At 47.5% G+C, this 16,915-nt stretch overlaps 1 protein-coding gene across 4 annotated transcripts in view; it reads left to right on the top strand.

The window, feature by feature from the left end:
- The window catches only part of RNF123 (ring finger protein 123), a 363,039-nt gene that overhangs the window by 97,672 nt on the left and 248,452 nt on the right, over positions 1–16,915 (top strand). For all 4 annotated transcript variants that reach the window (XM_033926520.1, XM_033926519.1, XM_033926522.1 and 1 more), the window contains exons 11-12: positions 436–550; positions 12,187–12,291. In XM_033926520.1, coding sequence (XP_033782411.1) covers positions 436–550; positions 12,187–12,291 — 220 coding nt within the window. The remainder of the gene's footprint in view (positions 1–435; positions 551–12,186; positions 12,292–16,915) is intronic.

Here is a 16,915-nt window from a genome sequence, read left to right as displayed (position 1 = left end):
ATTTTAGTTTGATACTTTGTAAACTACTTAGGTCAGTAAAATGCAGGAACGGTATATAAAATCTTAAATAAAGATAAACATGTTTCTTAATATTAGAGTCTCCTAATGGTAGCATGATAATTGGCTGAGTACGCCATGTCTAAAGCAGCTTGGGAAAATGTTGTTACAGATAGCCAGAAGTTTCTGTTGTGACCATTATTCAAATCTATTCAAAATCAACAAAAATACTTGAGGAAAAAATTGAATTTAGCAAATTAGCATTTGAGGTAATACTGTTGCTACGCATTGTCTATGGTCTGAGCTCTTTTTTCACTCCCTTAATTGGCAGCAAACATTCCATTTCCTAATGTTGCTTATTCATTAGTGACTTGATTTCCATTAGCTAATACTAAACATTACTGTACAGTGTCTTGGTTTTCCTTAATTTTCTGGCACATATCCAATGGAAGGCTATTGCCCCTTGCAGGATCCTCCCAGCGCTGATCTTCAAAAGGTGTATCAGCTTTTGGGTTTCTTGAAGAATGTGATCCACACAGGGATAGATGGACTGGTAAGTTGCTGCTTAATAAACTTATCCCAGGACAAGCAGGCATGATATTCTCACATGTGGGTGACGTCATCTACGGAGCCCCGGCGCGGACAGCTTTTCAAGCAAACTTGATTGAAGTTTCAAGTTTGCACACTGCACCACGCATGTGCGTGCCTTCTCGCCCACTAGAGGGCGCATCCCACCTCGTGGTCCTCAGTTCAAATTTTTCCGCGGAGCAAGAAAGCCCTGTGGATCTGAGCTCCAGCGTTTTTGCCTTCTAGCTGCCGCGTTTAGTTTGTTTTTCCCTTCGAATTAGTTCGCGGTACTCTCTTCCTTTCGTTTCTTTTCAAAAAAAAAAAAAAAAAAAAAAAAAAGCCTTTCGTTTTTCGTCGGGTTCCGGGGGCTCCCGGAAGCCGTGGCCGCGGGACGTCGGTACGTTCCCGGCCTTCTTCTTTTTCTTCGTGGATGTCCCGTCCTGTTACGGGATTCAAAAAGTGCAGCCGGTGTGAGAGGTTGCTTTCCATCACTGACCCTCACCGGTGGTGCATTGTCTGTCTTGGGCCCGAACATCCGACAGACTCGTGTGATCGCTGTGCGACCTTCCAAAACAGGGCCCTCCGTCGCCGTAAGGCAAGAATGGCCGAATTGTTCGCCGCCGACGCGCCGCCTAAGGCCTCGACGTCGGCCTCGGCTTCGGCCCCGGCCTTGACCTCGGCCTCGGCGTCCTCGGGGGCCTCGGCCTCGCCTCGGCCCTCTTCCTCGAAGGCGTCGTCAGTGAAGCAAGCTTCGGGTAAGTCCTCTGTTCCATCCCCTTCAGCAAAGAAGCCATCCTCGAGTCAGGCCAAGGCGGGTGGGTCGACCCCGGCCCCGCATCGGACCTCGACTCCGCACACCCCGAGGGAATACTCGAGACCGAGGTCGCCCTCCAGGGAGTGTGCCCCGGACCCGGAACTCCCCACCTTCGTGGGGATTCCGGCCTTCCAGGATCTCCTCCGAGCTCTGATCTCATCGGAGCTGTCGGGAGCCCTGGAAGTGTTGCAGCGTGCTGCGGTTCCGGCGGCCTCGACCTCGGCCTGGACGCCTTCCGTCTCGGAGGCCCCGGCCTCGGCTCCCTCGGGAGCCCCGGCCTCGGCGACCTCGGTCTCGGGTACTGGGACCCCGTTCACCTCGGTCTCGGCCCCGCCCCGGACCTCGACCTCGGGGGAACCCCCTGAGCGGAGTGTAAGGCCCAAAGAAAAGTTGCGCAGAGTGCGCCGTCTTTCCTCCTCTTCCTCCGGGTCTTCCAGACACGCCTCGCCCTCGACGCGACCTCGGACGGGGCGTCGATCGAGGAAGTCTAAGCGGCCCCGAGGCTCGCCTCGGCGCGACCGCTCCCTGTCGTTCGGGGGCGAGGCGTTGCAGGTGTCGGAGTTGCGCCTCGACAACCCGAGGCTCCTCCGCTCACCCCATGGGAAGTCTTCCCGGGCCGCCTCGCCGAGGAAACGGGAGAGTGTCCCACGAACCCCTGGGTCCTCACCCAAGGGCTCTGCGAGGAGGACAACTTCCCCTTCCCCCTCGAGGGCCCTCGAGAGGGGATCCTGGGATTCGGGATCGGTTAGGGATCCTCATTATTCCCATGAGGCCTCCCCCCTCTCCTCGGTGGGGCGGTCGAGAACCCCCTCTCCCCAGGCTAGGCCGTCCTCATTTTCATCCTTCGTTCAGGACATGGCCCAAGCCCTGGGGATTGACCTGATGGTAGGCTCTCGGTACTCCAAAGAATTTTTGGAGGAACAGGACCTCCCCATCCTTCCTAGGGAGGTGCCTAGACTCCCTCTCAACAGTGTCCTTCTGCAAACCTGGCTGAAGAACTTGTCAAACCCTCTTACAGTCACGTCTGTGCCTTCAAAAATGGAATCGAAGTATAGGACGATTCCCCCTAAAGGGTTCGATAAGGCGCAGCTCTCACACCAGTCTCTTCTGGTGGAATCTGCTCTTAAAAAATCACAGCCCTCACGGGTCTCTGCGGCGGTTCCACCAGGCAGGGAGGGGCGGACCCTGGACAAGTTTGGCCGCCGCCTCTATTCAAATTCCCTGATGGCCACCAGGGTTCTAAACTACGCCTTCACCTTTTCCTCCTTTTTGCGTGGTATGGTGAAGGACCTTCCTCAATATCGAAACTCGTTACCGGACTCCCAAAGAGCAGGATTCGACAAGTTTATGTCCAACCTGTCTCAATTGCGGTTGTACCTATTCCATGCAGTGTACGACGCCTTTGAGCTGGTTTCGAGGGTGTCGGCCCTCGCGGTGGCCATGCGCCGCTTGGCCTGGCTTCGCACCCTCAACATGGACCCAAACCTGCAGGAACGCCTGGCAGACTTGCCTTGTGTGGGGTCCGAGTTATTCGACGAGTCATTGGATGCGGCGACCAAGCGCTTGTCGGAACAGGAGCGCTCTCTAGCATCCCTGGTCCGCCCCAAACCTAGGCCCCCGCCGCAGAAACCCTTTCGGCCTCCGCCGCGCCGATACCCTCAGAAGTCGACCCCGGCTTTCTCGAGACCGCCTCCGAGACGTCCGTCTCAGCGAGCCAGAGGGGGACAACCCCAAGCCCCGGCGCAGGGCCCTTCTAAGCCAGCGCCTTCCTTTTGACGGGCTGAGCGGACGGGGCGGGTTCCCCTCCGCACTTTCACAGGAACCCCTTCCTATCGGGGGCCGTCTTCGGTCCTTCCGGGAGGCATGGACCGGGATTACCTCAGACGCTTGGGTGCTCCGGATCGTCTCCGAGGGCTACTCGCTCAACTTTGTGTCCTCGCCGCCGGACAGCCCCCCAGGTTTAGTCCCCTGCAACCGTTCGCAGCTACCGACCCTTATAACCGAAGCCAAAGCCCTCTTGAAGCTTCGGGCGGTCGAGCCGGTCCCCAAGGACCAGTGGGGTACGGGGTTTTACTCCCGCTACTTCTTGGTCCCAAAAAAGACCGGGGACCTGCGCCCCATACTGGACCTCAGGAAGCTCAACAAATTCCTGGCCCGGGAGAAGTTTCGAATGCTATCTCTCCCGGTTCTGTATCCCCTCTTGGAGGAAGGGGACTGGATGTGCTCCCTCGACCTGAAGGAAGCATACACCCATGTTCCGGTGCACCCCGCCTGTCGAAGATTCTTACGATTCCAGGTGGGGGACCTCCACCTCCAGTACAGGGTACTGCCCTTCGGCCTGGCCGCGTCCCCACGAGTATTCACGAAGTGCATGGTGGTGGTTGCAGCAGCCCTCAGGTCGCGTGGACTTCACGTGTTCCCTTACCTGGACGATTGGCTCATCAAAGCCCCGACCAGGGAGGGGGTTATCTCAGCGACCCAACAGTCTATTGCCTTCCTGCAAACTCTCGGGTTCGAGATAAACTTTCCAAAGTCTCAGTTGAGGCCTTCGCAGTCTCTTCAATTCATAGGTGCGGTGCTGGACACGGTGCGCCTACGCTCCTACCTGCCGACCCAGCGGTTGGAAGCCCTGGTACGGATGAGCCACCAGGTCTCTCAACTGTCGAAGGTGTCGGCCAAGCGCATGATGATGCTGCTGGGCCACATGGCCTCAACGGTACATGTCACGCCGTTTGCGAGACTACATCTGAGGATCCCTCAGTGGACCCTCGCGTCCCAGTGGCGTCAGGAGTGCGACCCGGTGTCTCGCCTCATTTCGGTGACTCCGCCCTTGCGGAAATCGCTGCGTTGGTGGACAGACTCTTCAAATCTGTCCATGGGGCTATTGTTCCGCACTCCTCCTTTTCGCAAGGTCCTGACCACGGACTCCTCGGAGTACGTGTGGGGAGCCCACCTCGACGGTCTTCGCACGCAGGGCCTGTGGTCGACAGAAGACCGTCAGTGTCACATCAACGTGCTAGAGCTGCGAGCCATCTTCCTAGCACTTCGAGCCTTCGTTCACATATTGCAGGACCAGGTGGTCCTCGTCCGCACGGACAATCAGGTGGCAATGTATTATGTGAACAAGCAGGGAGGAACGGGGTCATGGCCCCTCTGCTCCGAAGCTCTTCGCCTCTGGGAGTGGGCGGCCTCCCGGAACATCTTCCTCCGGGCGGTCTACATCCAAGGAGAACGGAATTGCCTGGCGGACAAACTCAGTCGACTTCTGCAACCGCACGAGTGGACTCTACACTCAGCAGTTCTACGCGAGGTCTTCGCTCGCTGGGGAACGCCACAGGTGGATCTGTTTGCCTCTCCGGAGACACACAAACTACCACTATATTGTTCTCGGATGTACTCGCAGGACCGTCTGGAAGCGGATGCCTTCCTACTCGACTGGGAAGGGAGGTTCCTGTATGCATTCCCTCCGTTCCCTCTGATCATGCGAACGTTGGTACACCTAAAATCGTCCACGGCCACGATGATTCTCATAGCACCTCGGTGGCCGCGTCAGCACTGGTTCTCCCTGCTGCTCCAGCTCAGTGCCAGAGAGCCTCTTCCCCTGCCTGTCTCTCCTTCTCTGCTGTCTCAGAGTCAAGGATCCATGTTACATCCCAATCTGCAGTCATTGCACCTGACAGCCTGGTTTCTTGTTCCCTGACTCCTCCGGACCTGTCTCAATCGGTGAAGGAGGTGTTGGAAGCCTCCCGCAAGATCTCGACGAGGCTTTGCTATGCGCAGAAATGGACCAGGTTTTCCACCTGGTGCTCGTCTTTTCACCTGGATCCGGTATCAGTTCCGGTATCCTCGGTTTTAGAATATTTGTTTCATTTGTCGCGCTCCGGCTTGAAAACCACTTCGGTGCGGGTTCACCTCAGTGCGATTTCCGCTTTCCACCAACATCTGGAGGGACGCCCTCTGTCACTCCATCCCTTGGTGACACGCTTCATGAAAGGGTTACTCAGGGTTTGTCCCCCTCTTAAGCCTCCGTCTGTCGTGTGGAATTTGAATGTGGTTCTGGCTCAACTGATGAAACCCCCTTTTGAGCCACTCAACAAGTCCCTCTTGAAATTTCTGACTTGGAAGGCGGTGTTTCTAATTGCCCTCACCTCCGCCAGGCGGATCGGGGAGTTGCAAGCCTTGGTTGCGGACCCTCCTTTCACTGTCTTTCATCACGACAAGGTGGTTCTCCGCACCCATCCTAAGTTTTTACCTAAAGTTGTTTCTGACTTCCACCTCAATCAGTCCATTGTCCTTCCTGTGTTCTTCCCGAAGCCCCACTCCCATCCTGGCGAGACGGCGCTTCACACGCTTGACTGTAAGAGGGCGTTGGCATTTTACCTTCAACGCACCAGGCCTCATCGGAAGGTTCCTCAATTGTTTTTGTCCTTCGATCCCAATCGATTAGGGCATCCAGTTTCCAAGCGCACTCTGTCTAACTGGTTGGCCGCTTGCATTTCCTTTTGCTACGCTCAGGCTGGCCTTCCTCCCCCGGGTCGAGTCACGGGGCACAAGGTCCGAGCGATGGCAGCTTCGATAGCTTTCCTCCGATCCACTCCGATGGAGGACATATGTAAGGCTGCCACTTGGTCTTCGGTTCATACATTCACCTCTCATTACTGTCTGGACACTTTATCCAGGAGTGACGGCCGGTTTGGCCAGTCAGTTTTGCAAAATCTGTTTTCCTAAATTGCCATCCTCCCACCTGCCCTTTTTTGGTTAGCTTGGAGGTCACCCACATGTGAGAATATCATGCCTGCTTGTCCTGGGATAAAGCACAGTTACTTACCGTAACAGGTGTTATCCAGGGACAGCAGGCATATATTCTCACAACCCGCCCGCCTCCCCGGGGATGGCTTCCTTGCTAGTTATGGAACTGAGGACCACGAGGTGGGATGCGCCCTCTAGTGGGCGAGAAGGCACGCACATGCGTGGTGCAGTGTGCAAACTTGAAACTTCAATCAAGTTTGCTTGAAAAGCTGTCCGCGCCGGGGCTCCGTAGATGACGTCACCCACATGTGAGAATATATGCCTGCTGTCCCTGGATAACACCTGTTACGGTAAGTAACTGTGCTTTTTGGCACTGCCAATTACTCTGCACCCTAGGTAGCATGTTTACGAGCATAATTGTTCCAGAAGCATGCTCGTAATCCAAAGCACTCGTATTTCAAAGCAAAGTTCCCCGTAGGCCATAATGTAAACTCAGACGATTTGTTCCACAACCAAGATTTGCTATGGTGACCTAGGGGTGGGAACCTGCCTGGATGATTCCCGGGTGCCATAGCCCTTTCAGGAGGGTGACTTTCTTCCCTCGAGCTCCCCGTACAGCTGCCCTCCCACTTCAAGCGATGCCTCTGCTGTCCGCCAGCGTGTCTCAGCTCCTGAATTAAGCCGGCAGTGCTCATCGATGTGCGTGCTTACACGTGACGTATGTGTTATCAGGACGGCGGACGGCTTAAAATTCAGAAGCTGAGAGATCATACACGTGATTACACGGGACGACAGATGGCTTAATTCGGGAGCTGCGAGCTTGTGTATCGGAACGGCGCTCGGTTTGCGAGGTAAGATTTGCAGGAGTGTTTTGCTCGTCTTGCAAACCGCGTTACTCGCAAACCGAGGTTTGACTGTAATTCATTTTCAAGAGAGCTTGTATAAGTATATTTTTTGTTTACACTTTCTTACTTCAGTTATCAGTTGCTCTGCCCTTATCAGTTTTTCATTGTCTTTTCAAGAACAAGATCTTCAAAGGCAACAGTTGCTGATGTTAGAGATGGGTAGGGATTTACAGCATGAACTGACTGTAGAAATCACAATGGGCTAGATGCACTAAAGTAAGCAATTGTTTGCTAAACCTGTTTTCACAGCTTTAGCGACAATTGCTTTTAATGACACAGAGCAGCCCACCACATATTTTTCCCCTTGATCGCCCATTTTCCAATCCGGCCATGCAAATTAGCTAAAACCCCATGCAAAATGACCAAGTGATTGATGCACTAACATCGCTTGGCTATTTAAAAAAATAAAATAAAATGGAATTTTAGCTTGCATTTGGTGGTGTCCAACATCTCTGCTTTAGATATCAGCATCTGCAGACTCACCTGACTGCATTTTTCAGAGCTTGTACCAGCAATTCAGCAGAAACTGGCAGAAGTCTCTCGCTGAGGTCATAATCTTTTGGGGGACAAAGTGGAAGAGTCCCTGTCTTGGCCTACTCCTTCTGTGGCCTCCATTTCTCGCAGGATTTCAGGTGGCAGTCATAGAAGACCCTACTACTCTGAAAGATGTAGGCTCACTCTTCCTGCCTTCCCTTTCCAGCAGTTCTAGGGCTCTTGCTCCTATCCCTGGCAGCAGAGGATTCAGAAAGCCCAGTCAAAGTAGAGGATGTGCTTTTGATTGGCTCCACAAGAGTATAGCCACAGTAAAGTGAGCATCCTGAATGAGCTACTGGTAGGGGGGAGGCTGGATATTTTTCATGCAAGATGGCTCCTTATACACCTCCCAGATAAGCTGCTCTTAGCTTTACCCTTCTCCTCCACTGCCAATTCCAGACTGTTCCTTTCATCTAGCTGCCCCTTATGCCTGGAATAAATTACCTAAATTTGTCCATCAAACCGCTTCCCTTGTTTAAAAGCAGACTGAAAACCCACCTTTTTGATATAGCTTTCAATCCTTAACCCTACTTCCTCTGCCCTCCAACCCAGCCAGCTGATTAACCCTTCCCCTTAACTGTATCCATGACATTCTGTTTGTCTGTCTTGGCTGTTTAGATTGTAAGCTCTTTTGAGCAGGAACTGTTTTCCTCTTCTTTGTTACTCTTTGCAGTGCTGTGTGCGTCTGGTAGCACTATAGAAATAATTATTAGTAGTAGTAATCTCAAACTGGTGGGTTCTCAATATAGTCTGGGGGATTTTATGCCCTTCATTGACAAGAACTTCCTCCAAATTGCCCAACATTAGCAGTAAAGTTCAGTTCTGCAGTGCTTGCAGAGGAGCTCTTCCCTTCTACAATTCCATGTTGTCGAGTCTGTACAACCAGGGGAAGAAGGAAGAGGATTCTGTTGCAAGTATTTGTGCCCATAACAACAGGGGTTTTCATCCAATCCTAGGGGTGGTGAGGAAGGAGGAGGGAGAGATGCTAGATGAAAGGGTAGTGGAGAGATGGTGGATCTGGAGATGGTGGGGTCCATCGCTGGAGACGGAAAAAAAGGAAATATGCCAGACCTCTGTGGGAGGGAAGGGAAACGGAAGGGGAGGACAGAGATGGAAGATGGATGGTTAGCAACATTCTATTTGCTTTCTTCTTCGCCGCCGCCGCACATTGTGCTGACGGTTTCAGGGTCTTATCTATCAGTACACCCAGGTCCTTTTTTTGTTCGCTCTTATCCAGAGTTGCACCTGACATTCTATACTCGTGTTCCTTGTTCTTTCTGCCTAAATGCATTACTTTGCACTTTTCCACATTAAACTTCATCTGCCATTTCTCCGCCCATTTCTCTAACTGACACAAGTCACTCTGGAGTTCTTCGCTATCCTTCTGCGATCTGATTGCCCGGGATAGCTTTGTGTCGTCTGCAAACTTGATGATCTCACTGGATATTCCTTCTTCTAGGTCATTGATATAAATATTAAATAAGATGGGCCCAAGTACCGAGCCCTGGGGTACACACCACTAGTCACTTTCTCTCAGTCTGAGAACTTCCCATTTATGCCCACTCTCTGCTTTCTGTTCTCCAGCCATTTGCCTATCCATCTTTGTACATCCCCCTCTATTCTATGGCTTTGTAGTTTCCTGAGAAGTCTTTCGTGTGGAACTTTGTCAAATGCTTTCTGGAAGTCTAAGTATATTATGTCCACCGGTTCTCCACTATCGATTTCAAGGTCTCATATTTAGCAGGGAATGACAACAACCTGGCAGACAAAGCAGGGTAATGCAACTTCACGAGTAGTCTCATGCCTGTGTGATCTTCTGAGAGTGGGCACCCCATGGTGTACCTCTTTACTAATCATCTCAACAACAACGTTTCTCAGTTCTGTATCAGGCTGAGATCATACACAGTACGCCAGTGTCTGATGCTTTTCTCTTTAATGGGGGTGGGGGAAAGGCCTTCTGTATGTTTATCCTGTGGGGAAGACTTTACTGAAACTCAAGCAGGTCTGGGGGACCAGAATCCTCATTGCGCCTTACTGGCCAAGATAGATATCTGGAATTGCCCCTGAAGACCTGAAGAGGCTGGAATGCTTTTGAAACCTCATTACTGAGTCATTGACTGTCTGTGTTTCTGGATCTTTTCACACAAGAATCCAAACTAGATAGGAGTAATGCCAGCTGAGAAAACTGCGAGCTTTACAGAGTTTTAATAGAATCATGACATTTTGAGCTCTCTTTTTTCCTAGTAAGTTTCAAATTTTTATTAGAATTTGATATACCACTGAGGATACTATACGATAATGCCCATTCGCGGTTTCGGCAATCGCGATTTCACATATTCGCAATTTTGGGGGGAGGGGGCAAAAATGAAAAAAACTCCACAGTTTAGCCTTCCCCCCGGCGTCCTGGCCTTACCTGGTGGTCTAGCGGGCTTTCGGGGCAGGAGTGATCTTCCTACACTCCTGCCCCGTGTAGATCGCCAATAGGAAATGGCTGTGGGGAGTTCCCGTCATAGTCTCGAGAGACTACGGGAACTCACGGCAGCTATTTCCTATTGGCGATCTGCACGGGGCAGGAGCGTAGGAAGATCGCTCCTGCCCTGAAAGCCCACTAGACCACAAGGTAAGGCCGGGATGCTGGGGGGAAGGCAGGAGGAAGGCGGGGGTGGGTCAGAGCCGGACCAGAAGATACTTGCGGTATTTCACCATTCGCGGTCCAGCTCTGCCCCTATCCCCCGCGAATCCGGAGGGAGAAGTGTAGCCATCAGAGCAGTTTACAATATATACCAGAATTTGTTAGTTGCATTCAATGAAAGAAGGGTAGTTATAAAGGAGAAGAGGAGAATTATTTAATTTACTTGAAGAAGATTCCATTAATTATAGAGAAGTGATGATGTAAAGAAGTAATCAATCCCCTGTGCTGGTATGTTGCGATGTAGGTCCCTTGCTGTTAAATTGGAGGTGGTTTAGGAAGGGGTTTGGTTGGGTTAGTTAGGCTAGGCATCAAGAAGAAAATTTAGGGAGAGGTGGGGTGGTTAGTCAGGATAGGCATTGCGGAAGAGGAAAGTTTTTGAGTGAACTACAAAGTTCTGAAAAGGAATTGATGGATTGATGTCTAGGAGTAGGGAGTTCCACATGGAGGGGGCTGTGACGCTAGATATTTTTGATCACGTGAAAGGCATGGATTATTTGGTGTAGAGGTGGCTCATGTAGTAAGTTTGATTGAGAGGATCTTGGAGTTCCAATAGGTGTCTAAGGGGTAAAGAAACAAGAAAGATAAAGAGGTTTTCCAATATGAAAGGGAGCCAGCGTTCAGCCCAAAGGAGGGGGGTCACGGGGTCATATTTCTTGGCATCACTTAGTAGTTTAACAGCCGTGTTTTGTACTAGTTGGAACGTACGTAACCCTTCAATCAAAGTCTGAAATGTGGCCACTGCAGAGCAATCAACCAACAGATACACCATGATCAAGCTTCTTCAATCCCTCAATTTTCTGTGTTATTGACAGTTGTTGTGACTGTTGCCTTCAGAGCAGTCAACTCAGGCTGGTTTGAATTCACTCAAGAATCTTTTACTTGGCTATAGGCAGTGCTAGCCATTAGGCTAGCTAGCCAACCTAACAAAGACTAAAAGTGCAGTAAAAGCAGGATTACTGAATTGAGGGCTTTGTGACATGCTTAATTTTTTGTAGTTGTTTGTTAAAGAGTTCTATAAAAATTAACTACAGGTACAACATCCTTTATCTGAAATCCTTGGGATCAGGCATATTTTGGGTTTTGGAATGTTTGGGATTTTGTAACGGCAGTGTTAAGTCAGAAAAGGACAGATCAGTCAGCCGTTGTACAAATACACCATGGTCGAGCTTTTTCAGTTCTTCAACTTTCTGTATTACTGACAAAGATAAACACTTCCATTTCTGCTTCTCACTGCTACCCCGAGTATCATCTGAAGCTCTGTCATTTTTGCAGCCCTCTGATTTGAATTGCGCGGAGTACAGGAGAAATACTCGCATCTGTGTTGGTTCCAGTGTGCGTCAAGTTGGGGAAATTGAATACTTCTTTTTTTTTTTTTTTATAATTCTTTATTCATTTTTAAAACATTCATCAAGTGTACAACAATCATAATAAACACAATTAATCAGAGCACTTGCATATCTTATCATTATAATCTAAAAATACAAATGTAACCCTCTCCCCACCCTCCCTCAAAGCTCTTCATTCATAATAAGAAACCTATGGTATATTTCTACCCCTCCCCCCTCCCAATACTATATGGTGTATAACTAATAGAAATATGGCATTTAATCATGACAAAAAGACATTAATGGCTCCCAAATTTTAATAAAATTATTATAATTTCCATTTTGTATCGCTATTGATCTTCCACCAAAAATTAAAATTCAGCCTACTACGATCTTTCCAATTATTAGTAAAATGTTGGATGCAACTCCAGTCATGATCATTAAAAGTTTATTATTACACGATGAAATTGAATACTTCTGGTTTGCATCAAATTTTGGTTTTCAGAATTTCTGATAAAAGATCTTGTACCTGTAATAGTATTTCTAGTATTATCAACTTTCTTTGAGTGCCCATACTGTTTTAACCTTTTACCTTTGTTGTAGGAGGGCAAACTGGAAGAGAGAGACCCTGCAGCATGGGAGCTGCAGGGAGAACCCACAGTTCTCATCACACTAGCTCACATCTTTAATCATTTTTCCCCTCTTATGGTAAGTGCCGTTAATTTGTAAGTGGGAGAGTGGTTTAAGAAATTTTGAAGTTCATCACAACACAAGTGTTTGACGACTTTATATAGATACTGTTGATGGAACAATGATTCCCGAAGTAACAGTTTTTTCGCTTGTTGGTTGAAAATTTCCCTGCTTTGTTGGTCATAGTGCAAAAATAAGAGAACCAATAAACAGGGCTATATCTGCTTCTGGGTATACAAAACATCTGCCTAGATCAGGGATGTCAAAGTCCCTCCTCAAGGGCCGCAATCCAGTCAGGTTTTCAGGCTTTCCCTAATGAATATGCATGAGATCTATTAGCATACAATGAAAGCAGTGCATGCAAATAGATCTCATTCAGTGGGGAAATCCTGAAAACCCGACTGGACTTTGCCACCCCTGGCCTACATCAACTGTATTTTTGGACAAGGGCAGCATGGAGCTGGCACTACAGACGAGATCAGCAGCAGCAGAGCTGCAAACGTTTAAATACACATAGATTCCCAAACCCAGCCATATTCTACCACTTGAAAAGGAACTTTGTGATAGAAGTAGAGGTCTCAAAGGTGATACACCGTGTTTCCTGCTCAGGCAAAGAATGTAGGTAGAACAATGGTTCTCAAACTTGTCCTGGGGGGGGTTCAACAGCCAGTCGGGTTTTTAAAATAGCCACAATGAATATTCCGGAGACAGTTACATACAGTTCCACCATATCTCCAAATCTCTTTCATTAATATTTATTGTGCATATTGTAAAAATCAAACTGGCTAGAGTACCCCTGGACGTGTTTGGAAACCACCGAGACAATGTGTGGCCTGGATTGCAAAGGGGGTGCATTCAGAACATAGTAGAGAGAGGTTGGTTCTGGACACCTCGTTAAAAGGCGTCACGTATGCAGGTAAATTAGGGAAATCCCTTTACTTCAAATTCACTGAACTTTGGAATAACCTTCCTGCCCCGCTCCGGAATCTGGGCTCATTCCAGTTATTCCGAAAGCATCTGAAAACCTGGCTTTTCTCCAAAATGTAAAGCTATCTATCTTCTTTAAAACCTCTAATTTCTTATTATGTCCGTCCCTCATTTATTGAATTGCCTGTAAATCGTGCCGAGCTCTATCTTTATGGAGAGGATGCGGTATACAAACTTAAGGTTTAGTTTAGGGAGAAGGCACAGAGGGAAAGATGTGGGGGGGGGTACAGGGGGAGGGGTGTGCATATAGCAGAAAGATACCCTTGGGCTGACCCTGCCCATAGATTGTACAGAATCACAAGGAAGATTAGTTGTTGGGGCTTATCTGAAAATAAAATTTTTTAAAAACAAGATTTCTCAAGACTACTAGAGGTGACAGGACCAGTATAGTCCTATAGATTACTCTAGCCTTGAAGCAGCTCTAAGTAGGTCTGAGTCAGATTTACTTGTAAGAAGGGCAGAGACATCTATCAGGCAGTCACATTTGGCCTATTTTTATACAGTAATTAAATTCATCATTTCCATTCCATCTCATTCAAGGTTCCAGTTTTATTTTAGTTTGATGAATTGCTTATTTAGTTTTACTAAGCGAGGTACAAAATTGATAAAAATAGAAACATATATTTAGACATACAATATATAATTTAAAATAATTGGTTAGACAAATAGACTTACAGACTGACTAATACACAAGGTAAGAGGGAAAAGAACTACAAATTAGTGTTTTAAAGTACAGAGGGGAACCATATATGGAAAAAACAATAGGGAGGGAAAGTGCAATCAAAGGAAAAAACTAATATAAAGTTTGAACCTAATTTAGGGATGGGGTTTTCTGTGTTGTTGATGGCAGATAAAGGTCAAATGGCCCATCCAGTTTGCCCATTTTCAGCATCCACTATCACCTCCTCTCACTAAGCGATCCCATGCTTTTTTAAATTCAGACAGTCTTTGTCTCCACTACCTCTACTCGGAGACTATTCCACGTGTCTACCACCCTTTTGGTCTTGAGATTAGTCTTGAGCCTATCATCTCTTTACCTCATTCTGTGCTCTCTCGCTCTGGAGTTTCCTTTCAATTGCAAGTGACTTGCCTCGTGGATTTATGCCACATAGGTATTTAAATGCCTCTGTCATTTCTCCTTCAATTTTTCCTTCAAAGTATACATATTGAAAACTTTAAGTTTGTCCCCGTATACCTTATGACATAGACCATCAACCCTTTTAGTAGCCTTCCTCTAGAGCAGTGGCCTATTTTGAGGCCCTCGGTGTTATAAAGAATGATTCTTTATAACATAACATAACTTTATTCTTCTATACCGCCATATGGAAAACTTGTGCCTTAAGTGTCCAGCGGTCATGTTCTGGAACATTGCCCGCTTCACTGCTGAACCTCACGCAAGCGCTTTCTTGCATCTGCACTCCCCCTCACAATCACGTACAGACACAGGAAAGCACTTGCATGAGGTTACAGAAGTGAGGCGGGCAATGTTCCAGAGGCAGTGCAGCTTGTGCGTGTGTCCGGTGCTACAAATATGAAGATCTTACCAGTCAGCCCTTCAGTTTACTTATTGGATGCTTGTGTGGAACATTGTCAAAGGCTTTGCTAAAATCTAAATACACCACATCTGCTAATGGTCTCCAAATCTTCTGAAATTTACCAAAGTAATAGTGCGCTCCATTTTATATATATGGCATACCGAATTCCACCAAAAGTTATAACTTAATCTGTCATAATTTTTCCAATTGTATGTTATTTGTTAAGTGGGGATGGGGGTGGGTATTATTTTATTTATCTCATAATATGTATGAATTAATTAATACATTTTGATGTATTAGGTTAGATTTTCAGAAATAGGTAGGGAGGGATTGGGGGGTTTTCTATTTTATTTACATTTGTCATTTTTATTAAATGTATTTAAATCATTATAAAATATGAATATAAGTATGATATATTGTACTTAAAGTGTTCATGAAAAAAATCAAGTGTATATTTATAAGATTATATGAATTTTTCTGATACACTTGTTGTAATATGCAAAACTGAATAAAGAAATTAAAATGAATAAATAAATAAATACACCACATCTAGTGCTCTTCCTCCATCCAATTCTCTAGTCACCCAGTCAAAGAAATTGATCAGATTTGTCAGACAAGACTTGCCTGTAGTGAATCAGTTCCTGTAATCCACTGGATACCACAAATGTCACTATTCTGGTCTTTTTAAAGCATTTCCATTAATTTACTTTCCACAGAAGTCAGACATACTGGTTTGTAGTTCCCTACTTCTTCCTTACTTCCACTTTTATGGAGAGGGCCATATCCACCTTTCTCCAATCCAACTCTAGAGAAGCATTAAAAAAGTCAGCCAACGGATATATACTAGAGAATGACACGGGGAAAAAATCTGTCCCCGTCACCGCCCCGGCCCACCATCCTCTGCACTGCCCTGTCACCGCTGTTCCCTTCACCGCCCCATCACCGTCCCCGCAGCATCCATATAAGCCTTAGTACTGTAATATTTAGCTTATCCTTTCTTATAAATCAAAGTTCCTGCTGCTGAACTAGAGAAAGAGATGTTCAGCTGGCAGGGCTTTGTTTATAAATTTTTATCAACACAACTAATATACTACTTTATCCTAAAGCAAAAAATAAATAAATAAATAGCATTTTTTTTTTCTACCTTTGTTGTCTGGTTTCTGCTTTCCACATCTTCTCATTCAATTCCTTCCATCCACTGTGTGTCTTCTCTCTGCGTCTTCCATTTGCTGTTACTGTGCCTCTCCCTTCACCCCCCACCCCCCAATTGGTCTAGCACCCATCTTCTTCCCTCCGCTCCTCCATAGTCTGACATCTGTCTTCTTCCCTTCCAGCATCTTCTCCCCACTCTGTCTTCCACATTTCCCTTCAGGGTCTGTTCCTCTTCACCCTCCTTTAATGTCTGTTCTATTCCCTTCCCTCCCTCCTTTACCATCTGTTCCTTTCTACCACCCTTCAGCTCCTCTCGCATGGCCTATCTATCTACCTTCCTCCCTCTTATTTTCGTGGCATGTTACAATGTAATTTGTGCAAGCCACTAGAGCCTGCGAGCTTGGTCCCTCTCCCAACCCCAGAAACCATCTCGCTTCTGTGCTCCTATTTTCCCCATTTCTAATATCTCCCCTATGTATCTGCCATTGCTCCCCCCCCTGTGTCCATATACCATCCCAATGGCATGTCCCCTTTATGTCTCTGTCCCTATGCCCCATGCACATAATTTCCCCTCTTTCTGTTACCTTCCTGTGTCCAGATTTCCCCTATCTTCCTCTTCCATACCAGTGTGTCTCTTCTTTTCAACCCCATCTAGCTTCTTTTCCTCTTTCTTCCCCCCCCCCTTGCTTCCAGCATCTGGCTCACCTGCCTGTCCTCCCCTTTCTTTCCTGCTGTGGGTTTTTCTTTCCCTCTTCATCCCCTTGGCCCAGAATCCTTTTCCCTTTCACTCCCTCCTTCCACTTTGTTACAAACCTTGGTATCATCAGCAAAAAGGCAAAATTTACCTTCTAACTTTTCTGCATTGTCACTCACAAATATATTGAACAGAATCCTTGTAATGAATGTGACTATTATTTTGTAACCTGCCTTATGTTGAAAGACCGTATATTAAATTTTACTACATTAAT

Source organism: Geotrypetes seraphini, chromosome 17 (genome assembly GCF_902459505.1).
Source record: "Geotrypetes seraphini chromosome 17, aGeoSer1.1, whole genome shotgun sequence".
Lineage (NCBI taxonomy): Eukaryota > Metazoa > Chordata > Amphibia > Gymnophiona > Dermophiidae > Geotrypetes > Geotrypetes seraphini.
The sequence above is the reverse complement of the archived record's forward strand: the minus strand, read 5'-3'. Positions and strand labels throughout refer to the sequence as shown.